The sequence below is a fragment of the Choristoneura fumiferana genome, chromosome 21 (assembly GCF_025370935.1).
Source record: "Choristoneura fumiferana chromosome 21, NRCan_CFum_1, whole genome shotgun sequence".
NCBI classification, from domain to species: Eukaryota; Metazoa; Arthropoda; class Insecta; order Lepidoptera; family Tortricidae; genus Choristoneura; species Choristoneura fumiferana.
In genome coordinates, this window is record NC_133492.1 from 12754664 (window position 1) to 12774686 (window position 20023).

Here is a 20023-nt window from a genome sequence, read left to right on the forward strand (position 1 = left end):
TTTAAAAAGCTATTGTATTTTAATCACATTTGTAAGGTTGTACACAACGATAAAAATATTACAGTAATTTAATTATGTTGAATACAATAAAACTAAGACTTTCCGTGCCTTAAAACGCGCTCGTCCGTGAGACGGCGGTAGGTCGCTTCGGCTTTCATAATAAGTCCATTTGAAACAATCTGCTGTCTCTGTCTCTTTTATTTGGCCCGTAGCTCGCCACCGTCGTGCCTGTCTCTTTCGTTGTTCTTTTTATTTACGTTCCTTTTACTTTATTTTTGCAGGGTCTAAAACGAAATAACTCGAAGAAAGTAGTCTCATAAAATATATGTAGTCCAATAAAATCATGAGATTCATTTAGTTTTGCATTTTGATCTGCCATTTTTACCATAAGTTTATCAATTAATACATGTTTTTCATTTATTTTACTTCATTTTGCGACGAAGCGATTGTGGTTGTGAATGAATCAATATGGTGGTCGGTCTGTTCTGTACACGTTATGTTTACCAAAATTGAACACACAGCAAACTAAAGTAGATAATAGATGAACCTATCGGCTACAGAGCACAATGCTTTCTTTATTATAGATTAAATAGTGTAGCATTCAGAGATGCCACTGCCACTGTTCAGCAAACGTGATGGCAAAAGCAAGGTTCTTTAACTAAAAACGGAATTTACTAGTGAAAACGATTCAGTTAGTAACAAGTAAATAGATAAAACTGTACGTAACATTCAGTTCTTTTTATGGATGGCTGGGTTCGATATTGATTGTTGCTGTACCAATGGTTTTTTTTATTAGAGGCTTGTTCAATGTTGTATATTGTTTTATTGGAGAGCTGCCACGACGATTAACTGTTAAGTTTTGGCCTTAATCCTTTCTAAATGAGTGCAAAATAAGAACGAATCACCACGTACGAATAGACATAGAAACGGACTCGACACCGTAAACGTAAGGTTCATAGAACAAGAAGGGCGTTCGTACCCATAAAAAATAATTTACTAATCGTAGTCTTAACAAGTTTTTATTTGAAATTTGGATGAATATTAGAGCGTTTTGACCTCTCGGTTAATCCATACCATCCCACGTTTATTAGCAAAATGGGAGGACACGGTCTCAAGAATTTTGATCACGCTAGATTTAGCGCCAGTATCGTCTTTAGTTTTCATAAAAATGTAACCCATCACCATAACTCACAATAAGCATTATTATTCTTATAGTAATACTTGCCGAAACGATAATGAGGAAAAAAACGGCGCAAAAACGCTAAGTATTTACCTTTTCTGTGTTATTAATCTGACGCAAATCTTGGAAGCAGAATTCAACCCACTTCCAATTATTGGATTGACTTGAAATTTGTGGTATATACCACAATGTGTGTGTGTGGTATTGGTTGAATTCTGCTTCCAAGATTTGCGTCAGATTAATAACACAGAAAAGGTAAATACTTAGCGTTTTTGCGCCGTTTTTTTCCTCATTATCGTTTCGAATATCATTTAGATTGATATCTCATGTACAAACTTTTTTAACACCAAACAAATGAATTCTATTCTATTCTATGTATCTGTGCATCATCCCACTAAATACATATAAATGCGAAAGTTTGTAAGTCTGTTTGTTTGTTTTTTACTTCACCAAGTCTAAACTACAGAACCGTACCCTTAGTGTAAGTTTTCGGTTACAAAATACGTCTCGATCGCGTTCGCGTTAAAATCTCAATTTGTATGGAAACACGAACATCGAAAACGTTCCGCTAGAGGCGCTGTTCGTGTTTCCATACAAATTGAGATTTTAACGCGAACACGATCGAGACGTATTTTGTAACCAAAAACTTACACTAAGGGTACCGATTTAGATAAAATTCGGTATAAGACAGTTTGAGTCTCGTTTTTATCCCGGAAAATTGCATAGTTCCCGCGGGAGAGCGATAAACGAATTCTGCGCGGAGTAAAATATAATTGAAGAAAAAAAATTAAACATTTAAACAATATCACGTTCAAGAAACTTATCAAAACGATGAAAAATTATAATAATTTATTCCCTTACTTACTAAGTTCCGTTTCACTCGCAATCTTATTACGGCATGGTCAACATGCAAAGTAATAATAGTGGTTGTCGACCTTCGTTAGCCCGCACTACAGGTACAAGTTTTTAGGGCGATGCCCAGTGTTGCCAGTCGAGGGGATTTGTCTTCCCAAATTATGTAAAAAAAAAACCTAAATAAAAAGAGAAAAAAAAAGAAAAAATATATATATAATAAAGTACAGTAAGTAGGTAAACATTAAATTGCGAGTAGCATAGCTTTATTAACATTTCATTTTATGCTATAGAAACAAATTAGAACGAAACGTATTGGCATCTTAAAAATTCACATGTACACTTGCAAATTACATTTACATTATTGATATGTAATTTTTTCATACTTTTAATTAGTTTTAATATACGTAACTCATGCATAACTCAGATACTTCTAAACAAACACAATCAATGCTATTTTGGTTCAAATAAACCGACGAGCAAAAATAAAAAGTTTTATTAGTAGTCAATGTTACTCTGTCAGTAGTCAATACGAACAAAATACGTCTGTGTTTTCATATTTATATTGTTTTCTATTATCAAAGGATATTTGAAAGGTCATTTATTTTTAGCTGGTAACCCTGTCTCAATCTGATGCTATTATGAGCTATTATTACCTGCCCGAAATCGCTCCCTAACATCCTAACGAATAACTTTTTATTACCTACTTTACCTCTTCATCCAAACTAATTATGTACGTAAAAAATAATAAACCAAAATAGACGTAAGCTTAGCTTGTTTTTTTTTTCGAGACCAATGTTTAATCTGTTATGAATGGCTCCTGCTCTAATCGCTGATCAAATAGTTCCTTGCTCTTTATAGAATATTAATTGGTGGGAAAAGGACACCGTTGCAGGTCAGTCTGTCATTAAAATAATATTTGTTTAAATATGTGCATATATCATCATATCATGACATTTATTACACGACAAATATTATGACAAGTTTTTATTTGATATCAAATTTAAGGCTAAGTCGAATGAAATCAATGTAAATAAGATTGATTTTTTTTTAGAATATATCCAAGAATATTTATTTGTTAGAAGAAAAGAATACATAGCGATAAAAAAATCTACTAAATATAGGGGTCTAGGCGCCAAATACGATTTTTTCCCGTTCGGTGTTGAGTTGAGACCCTTGGTCCGTGGGGTCCTAGCTATATGTATGCTTTATATTACTAAGAAATATTGATATAATTATTAACCTAAACGGTTTAACTCACGATTACATGTTAGAAAACCACCGTCATGAACGCACTCACCTATTATGAAAAAGATCTTCCGAAAAGATCGAATCTAGTCGGACTTTTACAAAGGCGTTACTACGATATACTAAAATCGAAGTTCGTATCGCACTGTCCCTCTCACTCTCGTTTTAAATAACATAAGCGTCAGCGGGACGGCGAGACACGAAATTCGAATTTTGCACTTTATAGTAAAGGGCCTGGCCAATAATCATGACTTATGAACCGTTTAATTTAGTAATTTTATTAGGGTTATTGAAAAGGTAGATAGGTACGAAATGACTCACTCACTCTCATGGTCACTTTCTGTATATAAAACAACCCATCCTTTTTGCTCATCAGTGCATTAAGTATAATTATCATCATCAGTCATTCATCTTGACTTTATTATCTTGTTTGTTAAATACAATATTCTCCGACACCACGATATCGAGTACGGAGCCAAAGTTGATCCCAGAAGTACTACTTTAACCTTTCCTGATAAGGAGCTGCAAACTCGATAACTGAGCGCGTGGTCGGCGGAGATTGGTTTGGAAATAGGACGTCGGGGATCGTGCCTAGGGAGCTATAGGGGACCAAGCATTTCCTGGCTTCGAAATGAGTCCATAACGGCTTACAAAAATTGTTGACAGTCACAATGTAATGTTTGTCATACATAATGTATTGATTGTCATAACTCTAATTTTTTATGCTGAAGCTATTGACCAACGAAAGCAATCGAACAAAAAGAAATTTAAATAATACCTACATGATGGATAATACTACATTTTAATACATTTATTGCGTCTAATACTCAGTAATACTATAACTTTTCAGAATCTTTATAAAATAATCTTAACCAAACCAAAAAAAGTGGTTATTAAAAATTGCCGTATACAGTTTCGGTAATAAATTAAAAAATCTAATACATTTAAATGAGCAATTCTTGTATACAAACACAATATATATTATATTTCGGGTATCTCGCAAACGGCTCCAACGATTTCGATGAAAAATCGATCTAGCTTGGTCTTATATATGGGAAAACGCTTGTTACAGAGTTTTAGCCCGAGGAAAGCTCGGTCGCCCAGGTACTTACTAATTATGCGATTAGCGATACTCATTGCACTCCCTCAAAATACTAAGGTATACTGTAGTAGGTAAGGTAAGGTATAGTGTAGTCTTGGTTGTTTGAAGTCCTTGTAACTTTAATGCAGTATTTGAACATAAAGATACATTTAAATTACTTAAATAGCCAGGCATTTTAAGCGAAAATGATTTTGAGCGCGCTAGTCAAGATTTGAAGTCACATTTCGTAGCTTACCTACTGTGCGGAACATGCTAAATTTATCCAACTACGACATACCTCTAGTGTCTCCGACCAACAGACTCAAGTGATGAGCTGGACTGGACTTGCTATGGATGAGGAAGTAATTATATTTTTTTATTCAGCATCTGATGCAAAGTACTTCTAGAAACATAATGCCGTCAGAATACGAACATTGCCGGTGACTGAGTCCAGATCCACGTAGTTTCAAGAATTTTCTACACAATGGCCCTTCAGTTTCCGCGACTTGACGGTAGTCAATATTTGACTTCGTATTTTCGTACACATAGACCGAAACTAAGCTTAGAACTAAGGTTCTTTCTAGGAAAAGAGAAGTACCTAGTTCGAAGTAAGTTTACCTGCAAAATCTCGTGCTTTCGAGAACAGATGAAACATAAATCAAATTCGTTCTTTGAATGCGGTTCATTAGCAAAAACAAACTCAAAGGTGGTATGTAAAGGCGGTTTCGACGCTTTCAAGTGACTATTTGTTCATTGGAATTCACAAATCTCATTTAAGAATGTTAGCTACTGTATTCAACTGATTTTCAGTCTGAGACAATCTTTCAAATTCGCCTTCGCTATATCCAACTTCGCCTAAACGATAACATTGTTCAGTGATTGAAATCCCCTGTTATTATATTACGTCGCGACGTTGTCCGCAAATTGTTCCTATCTAATTCTGTTACTGTTTAATGAAGATATTAAAGTTACAATTTCAACCCGGTTATTTTGAATTCACGAACAAAAAATAAATTAATCAACATTACACAGACTTTGTCAAAGGTGTTTTGATTGTTAAGACTGAGAGAAGTTATTCGTACGCAGAAGAACCCAAGGTGAATCCGCCTTCCCGCAAGAAGATATTGAAAAAAAAAATTGGAATGTAAAGTAAATTTTTGAGGTTATGAAATAGTACCGAAGTAAATATGAGCGTAAACAAGTTTTTTTAGTATTAATTATCTATTTTGGGTATTGTTAGCGACTTTAGCGAGAAAGAATTTTATAAATTTAATGTAAAACCAACAAAACAGTCGATGATTTACCTCTATTCGATTATTTGTTTGATCGAGTGGAGTAAAATGTATTGTGCTTTGAACCGTGAAATAACCACAAACGGTTATCAAATGATTTGCTTGTATATTGTATAAAGTTAAAGCAAAAAAATTGTAGATTCAAGATAACCTTAAGAATTCGGCCAAGGGATGATTAAATATTTTCAGGACAAATGAAAGTAGTTCTATTACTCTTAGAGATTTTTGGCTTCAATCCCAAGGTTTAAGTAAACCAAATCGATCAAAGACTTAAAATTATTTTCATTTTGAACAAGAGCGTGTCCACGAAGTTAGTTAAGATTCGGGGCTAATTTAGTAAGTCAAACCTTTAAAGACTTATCTTCAAAGGCATAATTGTCAAGTTGTTTATTCTAACAAACAAATGACTTTATTATTTGGCTTCGATAAGCCTACTTTCAATTCTGTGTGAATTAACGGTCGGATAGAATAATTAATTAAGTTTCTAGGATTTGTGAATGACATCGAGTAGAGATCCTCTCGGGTTCTTCCGGTCGCCGTGCCTCATTGTAATCGGCAGCGTAATCAGCAGCGAACCTAAATACACACGGGGAACTTTATTGAAATCTTTATACGAATCCGTAGCAAGATTTTCAACCGAGCGTCCCCATTTTCGTCACAAATCCGGGACCCGAACGAAAACTCGTTTGCATAATATAAGACAAGCCTAGTATCGAGACTAAACGCAAATAAATGGTTCCCTCAAGTTAAGACGACAATTTCCCGGGTCAACGGAGCCAAGATAAATTTGAGAGCAGACCCTTCCGAATACACAATCTGGGATTTTTCTCCTTTTATATCACTTAATAATAAATGAATGTTTTCGATCACTCACCTCTCGGTAATGATTTCTCGAATGTAAACGATTACGTTCAATTTACACTTGATCGGGAAAGCCGCATTATCTCGGATTCTCACCTCGCGTCTCGCAAGTCACGTTATTCTATTCGTATGTAAAGATAATGCAAACCGCATAATCCGGAATCCACTTACGCAAGCATTTCGCTTGGTGTTGTGCCAAAATGGAGGAGTTCCAAACAATACTTAATCAATAAAATGCAAAGTCCTGCCAATTTAAAGCGAGCCTGCCAGAATTCCAAGGTTCGGAAGTTGCTGACGAAGTTGAGGGTACGACGCGGGAGGTATCTTTGGGGCAATTCGTGTCTGGCTTCATTCGCCTCAGGTATATTTATTGCCGACGCGCTCCACTTTTGCTTCTGCGAGTATAAATTTGAGAACTTGGAAAGATATTTTTTGATTTTAGGGCGAGGAGGCGAAGTTTTGTACGGGAACCTCTCTCGGTGATTATTAAATGCTATTGAATTACAGCGCTCTCTTCATGGTAAAATGTGTGGTTGAGAGTTCTTTTGATACTCGTAAATATCTTTTTGAGGAAGAGCGTAATGCGTAATGTTGTTAAACAAACTTTAGGGTCGCGTTGCTAACTTATGGACTAACTTTAGGGTATACGTGCTCCATCGTCACGACACGGTGGAGCGCGAAAGGTGTTTGGTGGGGTCATTGTATTTTAAGACCCTATCCATAACTACGTACTTAAGTCACTTTTAATTCTGTCTGCCACCTTGTAGCGCGTACACTACAGAGTGGAAATTTTATAAATAATTTTAACCGACTTTAAAAGCTGGTTCCCAATTCGCCTGTTTTGTTATGTGTATTACATCCTAAAAACTTCTTTCTAGGTGATCTGATTTTGATGATTTTTCAGGTAGTATTTCTTATGTGGTTCTATTTGAATTTGATCAAGACCATGGCTACTTCGTATTTAAGTTATTATTAGCTATTTGAGTTAGACATGTAAATGAAAATAAATTCAACGGAGATATCGACAGAGAGTTGCAAATGTGAATAAAATTGGGTAAGCTCATCATCAAACTACTTCTTACATTGCATCAGCAGTTCAAGGTCACCGCCGTTTTACGGTAAATAAAATCTGATCAAAATCCGAACAACCGTGACAATAACTTAATCGGGCGGATATTATCGAATTCATAGTTTTTTATACCGCGTCCGTGATAAAAAAAAGCGGACGGTATTGTACTATGCGTTTCATTGCGCATTTAAATTCATCATCATCATGTCAGCTGAAAGACGTCCACTGCTGGACATAGGCCTGCCCCAAGGCTCTCTACCAGGGCTTCAAATACCGTTAAAAAGTTGGTAACGTTATCGCTGTCAAACAGATTTAACGTTAAATCGTAATTAACGTTAAACGATTTACCGTTACTTACACAACTTTTTACCGGTATAAAAATGGTAACGTTATCAGGCTATTCATAAAATTAACGTTAATTCATAAGTATCGTTAAATCAGAATGTAAAGTAAATTTAATTTACCCTTAGATTAATATTACTTAGATACACAATCAGACGGAAAAATGGGTACTACACCCAACCCAACTCGGAAGTTTTCAACTGTGTTCCGAGTTTTAAGATTAGTCTTGTTTTGACCATAGATCGTGTCACGACCCCAACAAAAATAAATCGCTGCCAGGAAAGTAGGTTAGGTTAGGTTAGAACTGCGGCCCCAGCAAAAATAAATCGCTACCAGTAAATTAGTTTAGGTTAGAAGAACTGCGACCCCAACAAAAATAAACCGCTACCAGGAAAGTAGGTTAGGTTAGAACTGCGACCCGAACAAAAATAAATCGCTACAAAAATAAATAAATAAATTTCATTTAATAAAGTATGAAATAATAAAATATGAAATGAAGTTCTATTAAATAATATTTCCAGAAACTCAAAATCGCTGATTCAAAAATACATATTTTAATCAATCGATGTAATGGATATTCGATGGAATGAAAAAATAGGAAACGTTGACTTTTAATTGATATTCGATTAAAAGTTTGTCGTCATTTTAAGGGTAAACCGATTTCTTTGCTATATGTACGAAATGTCAATATGACATTAGTGGTACAAAAGTTCCACCTTGGTACGCGATTTAGTTTGTATTTCATTTTAGAAATTCAGTGTCTGCTTTTAAATTCCTGAAGACGAGAAGCAACTCAGAGAACTGTTTCTCACGACGAGAATCGTAGGAAATTCTAATTAACTCTCCTTAGCATTAGTGTAAAACGAAACAACAAGATGGATTTACTCAAAAAAGCAATTACGCCTTGATTTGTCGACGCTTAATTTCAACCCGTTTGAACGTTTACTAAGATTTTTAACGTCTGTTTATTTACTTTTAAATAATAAAGGTGTATATTTAATTTTTTACTGCATTTAATTTTAATTTTGAAAGCCCGATCCTAGATAATTACGAGATTTAATAACGATGTAATGGATGGACAATTAAATAAAATGTTGAACTTTACAAATAGGTCGGGGTTTATGAGCTATTGTTTGTGAGAAATGTTTAAAAGGGTAAAATCCCACTAATATTATAAATGCCAAAGTTTGTAAGTCTGTTTGTTTGTTACTTCATCACGTCTGAACCGCTGAACCGATTTAGATGAAATTCGGTATACATACAATTATAGTTTGAGTCCCGGGGAAGGACATAGGATAGTTTTTATACCGGAAAACTGCATACATAGTTCCCGCGGAATAGCGAGAACCGAATCCTACGCGAATGGAGTGGCAGGCAACAGCTAGTAGTAGTTCAAAAATAAAAGAGCTTTAACATTGCAATCGCTCGACCCATTTCGGACTTGTCTTGTCATTGTACTCGTCGTTAATTCAACACACTAAACCAGAGTAGCGAGCTGTTAGGAACAAACTCATTTACATAGTAACCCCAGTTCAGAGGAATAAACCAAATTGAACAGAGTAAAAAATTACACACAATTCGTTTGAATAAAAAATAGTCAAATTACTGAGATGTGGCACTCTAAATCGGGCAGCTCAAAATCTTGCAAGGCACTAAAGTTGGGCAAGCAGATATCAAAACCCATATAATCGGTATCAAAGTAATTTTTTATCCATTGCTTAGCATGGTTTAAAGGAAAGAAGAAGGATTAATCATAATTCTATTAACAAAAATGAAAGGGCCAAAAGAAAAACTATCGCAAAAAACTAATCTAGTTTTAGTGACAATGACAAACCGAAATTTGATTTCGGAATTCTTTCGCCAGCTGGTAATACTGGTAGGTATTTTATTGGTCAATTGATGAAAGTCTTTAAATCGTTTAAAGCGTTAGTTATTACTTTGAATAGATTATATTCAGCCAGTAGTTCGTAGTGAATGCATTCGGCGAAGAACAGGGGGCTACTACGAAATTCTAAAATCGAAATTCGTATCGTACCGTCCCTCTCACTCTCTTATTAAATAATATTGGCGCGAGCGGGACGGCAAGATACGAAGTTCAAGTTTTGCACTTCGTAGTATAGTAGCCAGACTAGTTGAGGCCGACAGATCGTGTTTGCCGCTTGGAGATAAAGCCAAAGCGCACAAAAGCAAGATACTCTGCCTTCCGCACCCCCCTGGTGGGGGGAACATTTAAGCCAAAGGCGATTGCCTCTACAAAAGGCAGTCGTGGGCCGTGGACATCCCTCTTCGTTCGATTCGATTCCGATCCGAAAGAAAACCGGATCTCATTCCGAACCTAACTCATTGTTTGTGAATCTTTCACAATTGCTTTTTCAATATCACAATTGACTAAACTATTCTAAGAGCCGGCGCATCTATTGTTAGTAGGTCAATGAATGAGGCTAAACACGTCTGTCGTCGGCATAACAATGTTTACATAGCTATTGTGAATGATTAATTAAAAGAAGTGACATTTTGTTTAATAAATGGATATTGTTTTAGATTTACTAGCGTACATTTAACTAGCATTTATTTGGTTATATTAAAGCTATCACAGTGTGTGGCTTGCTATTTTTTTTTCAGTCTAAAGGGACAAACGATCTTAATTATGTATTAAAAATATCTGCGGGATTATCGTTTCACGGGGACAATTCACACCAATTAAACCAGTTCCAAGGCAATCACAGCTTGTATTCAAATATGGTAAAAACTATACTCAATATTGTTTTAAACAGTATACTTGGAAATCATAAACTATACAACGTCGCATCTAAAATTTTGGCTGGTCTGACTACCTAATGCATAATGGTTAAGTCATATGGTATGAATGGGAGGATGGAATAGAATATTTAAACATAGCTATGATTCATCGTATTAGTAATCACTGCTGGCGCCTAGTGCTAGTAGATGGCTGAATCGACAACAAAATTAAGGTGTCTTGTCTAGTACATTTCCAGTGTTTTCCCCAAGAACTACACCCGCGTGAAGACAGGTCGCTTAGCTTAGCTTGTATCACGGGTATACTGGGTGTCCCAGAAACCAACGGCAAACCGTTGAGAGCTGATAGAGGAGCTCAAAAGCTATCGATTTAACCCATGTATGTTCAGCGATTTTTAGTTGTTTCGGATATATTGATCATTTTAATCGGAGTTTTTGTCATTTTTCTTTATGTCCATGTTACGAAAAATCTGTTTAAAATATCTAAGCTAAAGAGCTAAGCTTTATTTTATACTTGACTGGAGCGCGCGAAAACTATCAAATCCAATTTCCAGGATTTTACTAAAACCCTACGGGTATCCCCAAAAATTACGATTAGGCTTTGGCGTTGCATTAAAAACACTAGTGCCAAATTTCATGTCACTCTGATCCTAGTGGTGATTTTAAGATTTTATCCCTATACCGTGACAATATCTGGATATAGCGGGATAGCAGTTTTAGCGCTAAGGAATAACAAATACAAACTTTCACATTTATAATACCTATTAGCACATTATATACTATACATACTATATAATAGGTACATAATTATGTCCACTACCAGTGCAGTGCAAGCGGCAATAAGACCTTCCTTTTCCTTAGGAGCGCAAGCGCAGACCGTAACGTGTCTACCACAGCTTAGATATACTCCTAATTACGCATTTCAAAAACGTTTTACGCATAAAAACAGTCGCGTCGGTGAATGACTTGCGCTACACACAAACACAGTTACATTATACACACAACAAACACATACAAGTATCGCTGCGAGCAATATTGACGCCTTTTTGGCAACCCGCCCGCCGTGCACATCCTGTATCACACGGATTCGTCATCTCTTTCTTTAACATTTAGAACAAATCTGGGTCATTAGTTTCTATAACGATCATAATGCAAACATCCTTGGAAAAGTGAGTACCTAGTGTGAAATGCAGGGGTTTCCTATGTTGTTTCCGCAGCCAAGTTATATGTGTGCGTTAATGCAGCGCACAAAGATGTCTTTATAGAGAGGTCACTTACAGTCACGAGTAAATTATACTCATACGATGCTTCAAAAATGTATGACACACGTTCTCTTTTCGGCGTATAAGGTAGCAATACCTACATATTTTTGGGTGATTAAAACACATACTTCACTTTATTGGGGTAAATTTGCCTTTTATAGATCTGTTTCTCATCGTAATTTGTTAATTGTATGTGTTTTATGTAGAATAAAGAGTTATACTTAGGTATACACGTATTTTTGTAAATTAAATTCAGTAAATTAAAGTCAAAGTCAAAATATCTTTAAGTATCTAATTCGGGCTGGTCCAGAAAAATGTAGCAAATGATATTAAAGAAGTGAAAAGTAATAAAAAATAACCATAACATATTTCAAAGCGATAACTATGAGTATCTATTTGTTATCAGCAATAATTTACAATTTAAAGGCAATGGTTACGTTGCATGAAGAGCAATTAATACACTTTGCAAACTAACGGCTAACAGGCAATGACTTTGCGTTGCCTTCACAATGGCACGGTCAGATTTGTATCTAATTTGTTAACATTAAATGTATATTATGTTATACATATTTTGCATTATATAGTTTACCGCCCTGGCAAAATTTTCACGTTCTATTTGGCCACATACCTCATACAGAATATGGACACCGACTTTGAAGCATAAAAGTAGGCAAAGATAGGTACCTAGGCTAGTTTCGCTCGGAGCTTTTTTTTTATTTAATCTAGTTTTTTTTAGAAGATACGTTTTTATTAAGCTTTAAAAGTTAAATGTATACTAATTTTTGTATTGTGGTACGACTGTTGTCTAATTCTTGAATATTTATCTTGAACGAGACCGCTGCCTTAACGCTAACACTAGCATTCGTGAGGCCGAGGCGTGTTCGCTTGTTCAGTAATGTCCACACGAAGCACGTCGATTTACAAACAGTCGCACGCGACCGCATCGCAGAGGAGTTGAGACAGATGGTGCGTTTCTTTTATATTAAAAGACGCTGAAACGCCTTGCGCATACATTTGCTGTGGCTGGTCATTAACCGCTGTGGTGCCGAGGTGGTTCGAAACAAGACAAGCACGTGACACGCACTCGTTATGTTCTGTACCCTTAGCGTAAGTTATCGGTTACAAAATACGTCTCGATCGCGTTCGCGTTAAAATCTCAATTTGTATGGAAACATGAACATCGCAAACGTTCCGCTAGAGGCGCTGTTCGTGTTTCCATATAAATTGAGAATTTAACGCGAACGCGATCGAGACGTATTTTGTAACCGAAAACCAACTAAGGGCACTGTTGGTTTATCATTTCCACTGTCGTCGAGCGAAAAAATTACATATCAAATTAAATTTCTGCAAAAAAAAATGTTTTGTAAGAAGATTGGTTTGGGAGGTTCTGATAATATAATTTGGGGCCGGAAATTATTCTATTTGCTTTGTTTTGAGAAAGGGGAAATTGTTTCCCGCGAATTTTCTTTAAGTGATATGTGACAGCCTATATAGCAAGAATAATAGCGAAAATATCTTCTTTTTTTTTTTTTATTCGACTGGATGGCAAACGAGCAAGTGGGTCTCCTGATGGTAAGAGATCAACACCGCCCATAAACATCGGCAACACCAGGGGTATTGCAGATATGTTGCCAACCTAGAGTCTTAGGTGGGATACCCCAAGTGCCAGTAATTTCACCGGCTGTCTTACTCTCCACGCCGAAACACAACAGTGCAAGCACTGCTGCTTCACGGCAGGATTAGCGAGCAAGATGGTGGTAGCAATCCGGGCGGACCTTGCACAAGGTCCTACCACCTGCAAATCTTAATTCATCTTTAATTAATCGTAGCCATATCATAACCATAAAAGTAACTGCCGTGAACACTTGTCTTGATTTTTGTACTGTACCTATGAAAAATAAATTAAAATGAACTAAAAGAATTTCTTTGCTCACCCGCGACCTTTTAAGGGTTTTACTTAGGTGCTACTATTACGTACCAGGATAAGCTTACTCTACTGCATCTAGCAGTAATACTACTATCTCTGTACTTGCTACCTATTGTTGAACGGTTGTCTATCTATCTCGTAAGTATATCATTTACATGTTCATGTCTATCCTCGTATAGTAGCCGATGAGAGTTAGCCACCGAAAGCGGGATTATTTCAGCACTGACACAAAAGATTTTAGATTTAAAATCTCTGTACTAATGTTGATTACGCAGCTAAGCTATCTCCATTGTTGAACGTATTACTAACTCGAATTGTCTATCTATCTAATAAATATTCGAATGCAACAATGCAGTGCGCTTCAAATGTTATTTATTTATAGTGACACGGTTTGTGTATCTTATTTTTCTTTATGATTACATTGTTCATGGTTCTTGGCTCGCGCAGATCCTAGCGCACCATTTCGAACCACCATAGTGAATTGCAAAAAATTGTGAGGTAATTATAATAAGTTTTTTTAATAAAGTATAGTAGTAGTATTCCTCTTAAAAATGTCGGCTCTTATCGGAACTCGAACCCGGAATCTCTAGCGTAATAGTCAGGGTCACTATCCACTAGGCTGTCTGGTAGTCAGAATAAGATGACATTTCACATTGGCTTGTCAAAAGCAACTGTCTCTACAAACACAGGGCCAGAACTGTCGTACTTTTCTAAAAGCCTAAGTGTAAACGAACTGCGCTTGGTTGACCAACCGTATCGAACAACAAAGACCATTGTAGCTAAAGCACGTAGCCTTTCTTTACTTCGTGCATTAGGTGTTCAAGAATCTTGAACGTAGAATTTTTACCTAATAGACTTACTTTGTCCTAGCACTTGTACTATTATCTACTCTGCGGTCCTAGCTAGTCTAGCAAAGGAACATTTCTCGAGATATTCTGCATCGAACAAGTGGCGCCATTCATTCGTGATTGATTTACTCAGTTATCTATAAGAAGCTTAAATTATTGAACGTCTGACATGAATATTCATTTCGTCTCAACTCAGGTCACCTTAATTTATTTAAGTACCAAATTACGAGCTTTCGCAACTACTCCTATAACACTCCTTTACTCCAAAACTTGTCTCATAAAATTTAATTTCTTACACTTGAGACTTACCGAATTAAAGTCAAAGCAAACCAACATAGACGTTAGCGCGTCCCCTGGCCACCAAAATAACCAACCATAAGATGAACTCTGTCACTCTAAATAAATACGTCGTATTACTAAAATTTCCTGTGTATTCCTGTCCCCCCACTTTGCACGACGAGTGCTTTCTAAATATGGATTCGTCGTTGAGGAAGATTTAGGGATTAGCATTTTTAATCTATATATAAGTCTACTCGTAAAGGAGGAAGGAAATTCTCAATTTAATGTGGACAGCACGACAGTAAAAGTTGTTATGTTTTGTCCAGTTTGTAATTAATTTCTGATTGTAATTTACCGCCGTAATGAAGAAAAGAGCTATTTGATTACATTACAATCTTCTTGTCTTAGTAACTATACGTCATAGATTTTTTTTATATTGTGTATCTTAATTTGACTCAGGACTTTTAAAGTGATCACTTACTTTTAGACACTACTACTAACTACTTACTTACTTCCTTATTACTTTTTTTATTTAGCGCTATGTATGTCTTGTTTTTTTTTTCTATTGTTCTCTGATTGTGGTGTTTTTTCTGACGTTAAATAAATGTATTTTATTTTTATTTTTAAACACGATGCTTAATCTTGTTCATCAACTATTTCATTGCTGCTAAAGAAGCTGAATAGAGCTCATTCGTAAGCCTTGTATTTTAAGCCGTATTCAGGATGCAATTGCGTTAAACTCTGCATGTTTTAAATACCAGACTGACCTAATTAGTGAGGTAAATCTCATGTTTACACGAAACACTCAGTGCAATGAAGACGCTGAAGACACATGAATCACAAGTGGGCGGGATGTTAAATGGATATTTCCTCAAATCTGTTTCAACCAGGGTTTCAACACACTGTTTTGCGTTCGCGTTCATCTCGAAATAAACATACATTAATTTAATTTTATCACGTGCAATAGTTACTGCAGTTCGCTAAAATAGAATCTCTCTGTAGTTAGCGCTTATTCTGTAACATAATACAGGAACACATGTCCGTTACCATCATTAACTTCGTTTGTTAGTATTTGAGCTTATCTTGCTCTGCAAATATAATAATAATTCAAAACCGTTATTTATAATGCATATTGATTCATTCAAAGTAACCATTACACAATAAATAACTAAAGGCGAATTAAGTTAATTTATGCTAGCAATTGTTTCTATGCTTGGATCAAAAGCCCGCTATGATTACGAAATAATTCTTTGTATTGTAGTAAACAAATAATTGAACTTCCTTCCATTAAAGTTTCGCTTCAATAGGTGGTCAAGGTTGTGTCAAGCCATAGCTGACAATGACCAACATTTATAAGATCTGTAACTAAATAGCATAAGGAATGAACACAACATTTGAGAGGTTATTTCCCCTTGATAGTGTGTAAATAATAAATGTATCAAGGGGAAATACAGAATGCGTTTATAATATTTGTTATAGTTAACAGAATTAACTGGACTTTTCCTCCTTTGTACGATATCACATTCACATTATATACACGGTAAAAACTTACTAGGGGATTTCTTTTTTTTGCTGATTAGTTTTACTACCCATTGTAACAATAAATCAGTTTCCACCCACTTAATACGGAAAGTTACTGAGCATCAATTATATTTTAGTATCTATTTAAAGTTTGCAATGATGACAAATGATACTTATATAGTGCATCTTGTTTCTCGGCCCCTTTATTTATGAACTTATGACTATACGCTTTGTCTCATGATGATTAGACGCCACGTGAAATGCCTAGCATCCCGCCTCTTCAGACCAAATCGACCCGTGAAATTGACATAGTGTCTGACGTTTTTAAATTAAAAACACTCAGAGCTGTCTGCCGAACATCAAATCTATTTAGCTTTGATCTCACTCAGCGTTGCAACAGCCACTATTCGCGATGAATATTTTGTGGATCTCGCTACTCCCAGAGTGTAAAACTAATTGACATTAGCTGGGTACTGGCTGAACGACCCGCTTCGCGCAGCAGTATCATAAAACACGGTATCGTTTTGCCCAGGGTTCAAAGGCGTGCTAAAAGTCTATTGCCATCAAGACTGGATAGACTGTAGTATAGTACTTCTATTTTGTTAATGTTCTTCAGAAATCATTGAATTTACAATTATTTTTTTCCAAATTGGATTGAAATCTGAATGGTTATGATAAACAAAGTAAAGCTTACCTCTCCAAGATTGATGAATCCATGGTCTCTCGCCACAGCATCAGCGGCTTCCCGACCATCGGGCACATGGACCGCCCAAGTAGGCGTGTAGTGCGCAGACGCGGGACACAGCAGCGACAGCACGGCCAAAGCCTGTGCGCACCGCGCCATCGCACTCACACACTCACCGGCTAGTACTTATCAGCATGGCACACTCACAACTTAAAGTCGAACTGTCTATCTAACGTAGAGGATGCTGCAAAGGAGAAATTCAAATTTTTGGAAGTTTGAACCGATTTTGATGTAAATCCGACGACATGAATTTTACTAGCGAAGTGGAAACACACATAAAATTTGAATTTATCAACTTTCAAGTGAAAATTACGTCGCTTCTGGCACTGTGCACTGAATCACTCGTTAGATCCATACTGAAGTACTAAAGATACATGAACATGAGTGAAAAGATCGTTATGATGCCTAGGGAAAACGACATGAATTTCAAGTAAAGCCAAACAATGTCTATTATTAAAGGCTGTAATTTCGTTCAAGGAACGAACCAATCCCTTGACAAACGACTGACCCAATTCGACGCAAAATGCATCTTAGGGTTCCATTGATTGCCCGATAACTACGACCTAGAAAAATCCATCAACGAATATCTTTGATGAGCTCGCCAATATCGACAACAGTTCGGTAATAATTGGGTCAAGTACTCGTCGAGGATAGACGCCTCTTGGCAAGCGAGTTACTACTACCATTAATCACATCTACAGGCTCCATCGATACCCGCACAACCTATTTTTTTCCAAAAGCCATTGTGTTTGAAGCTTGACCTTTTTCCTGAATAAACAAGATATGCAAATCACCCCACGCGGCCAGAATGAGTTTCCCTATTCTTTGTTGTAGTGAAATAAGTTTTACGCGTTTTGTATGCTTTCTGAGTGCCAAGATTGGTCCTGTCTGTTCCAAATATGGGGTAGACGATAAGAGTTTTGTTGAATAGACTAATTTGAATTCTTTATGCTAAAAGTTATATTTGTGAAGGGTTATATGTACAGGAGATGAATGTATTTTATACGAAATTTTACGTTTGAATAATAAATTTGATCTTTCACTTTCATCTGAGACACATTTTGTGATAATAACAACAAAGAGAGTCGATAGACTCAATTATTATCCACGATGGAACAGTTGAATTTACTGCAATAGGAGTGAGCAGACGTGGGGTCGATAGTTAAAGAGATATTGAGGTGACAATACTTCCTAGTCATGCAGTTAACGATGTATGCGTACCTACATGAGCAGAGAAAACTACACTAAGGGAAAGTAATTAAACTAAGAGTTACTTCAGCGATCTATCAGCTTTGTGATGGTTTCTCCTAGACTAGCTACAATTATTGATACATTTGACTCAATTGTCAAATGTAAACATTTTATTATTTTGGCTGATGATTACGAATTTTGGTGCAGAATGTTGTCACATAAAACACTGCTTACTGTTTACATACAGAACAATAAAGGTAAAAGTAACAACATTAAGCGTTGTTTTCAGGTAGCATGACAAATTATTGGTCTTTGGAATGTAGCTAGTAAGAGTGAAGTTCTAGTAAATATTGCTTAGTAAAACAAGTTTTGTTTTGAAGTTATCTTTAACTGATAATTTCTTGGTCATCGTACGAATATGAACGCCTTTTCATTCATCAAGATAAATAAATATGGACGATTGTTTCACAACATACAAAAGGTATTTATATTATTAGTAAGGTGACAGAAACAGACGTGGTTGGAAAAATAAACGCTAATAAAGCGCCCTAGTGACCTACTTAGCAGAGGTAGTATTTTAAATAACTCAAAAGTAGACCAGACAATTGCACAGTTTAGACTTGCGATGTTTACAGTTATGTTTGGTACAATTATTTATCACGCCGCATGCTAGTACTAGTGGCTGGTGTCGTGAATTGTGATTTCGTCTGACATTTATAGATATACTGGTGTATCAAGCGTTTACGAAACGGACTTATACATAATCTTATCTGTGTAACCACTGCGCTATGTAAACATTTGTTTGTGACGAATCGGCAATGCGATATTTCGCTCGCAATCCACGTCGGAGGGCGGATGGGTGTATCATCGATGGCATCCGATGGGAAGGACGAAGATTCCGTGGCACTTAGACAATAGCAGCCGGTGAGAGTCGGCGCCGCTACGAGCGTTCACCTCTCGCATCCCGACACTGTTATTATCATAATCCTTGTTTGTCGTTGATTTAGAACGGTTGATCCTCACGTGTAGATAAGCAGCAACATCCACTACGTTACACTGTGATGCACTAGAGTCATTATTGGAGCACGGGACAACTGTCAACTGGCGCGTGAATATCGCAGCGGGAGTGAGCGAGACACGTCCGTCACGGCCCGCACGTGATGCTGACTGGCTTGACTTGATCTCGGTCGCTCACGGCGATTGGTTCGGCGCGAGACGGCGCGCGGTGTTGCCAAGCTCCGCAATTTACCCGAACTTTTACGGATTTTATTCTTTTGCATGGTTTTACTTGTTTGTAATTTTTTTGTGGCCGACGGAATTATGACTGCAGTGAACGGGTTTAGTAGCGTGTTTGAAACACAAATATAGATACGGTTAGAATTTACGTTTTTAGGATTCCGTAGTCAACTAGGAACACTTATAGTTTTGCCATGTCTGTCCGCCTGTCTGTCTGTCCGTCCGCGGCTAAGCTCGGAGACCGTTAGTACTAGAAAGCTGTAATTTGGCATGAATATAGGTACATAGCAGTCACGCTGACAGTGGTAAAGTTAAAATTAAAATTTAAGGTA

At 36.5% G+C, this 20023-nt stretch overlaps 1 protein-coding gene across 5 annotated transcripts in view; it reads right to left on the reverse strand.

Annotated features, from left to right (window-relative positions):
* Positions 1-19618, reverse strand: part of LOC141439934 (furin-like protease 1) — a 276098-nt gene extending 256480 nt beyond the window's left edge. For 2 of the 5 annotated variants that reach the window (XM_074104401.1, XM_074104397.1), the window contains exons 1-2: positions 19479-19618; positions 17214-17448 (exon numbers count right to left, since the gene is read on the reverse strand). In XM_074104401.1, the coding sequence (XP_073960502.1) occupies positions 17214-17363 (150 nt within the window). In that variant the 5' untranslated portion in view covers positions 17364-17448; positions 19479-19618. The other 3 variants (XM_074104399.1, XM_074104398.1, XM_074104400.1) reach the window with 3 other exon arrangements.
* Between the last annotated feature and the right edge of the window lie 405 nt (positions 19619-20023).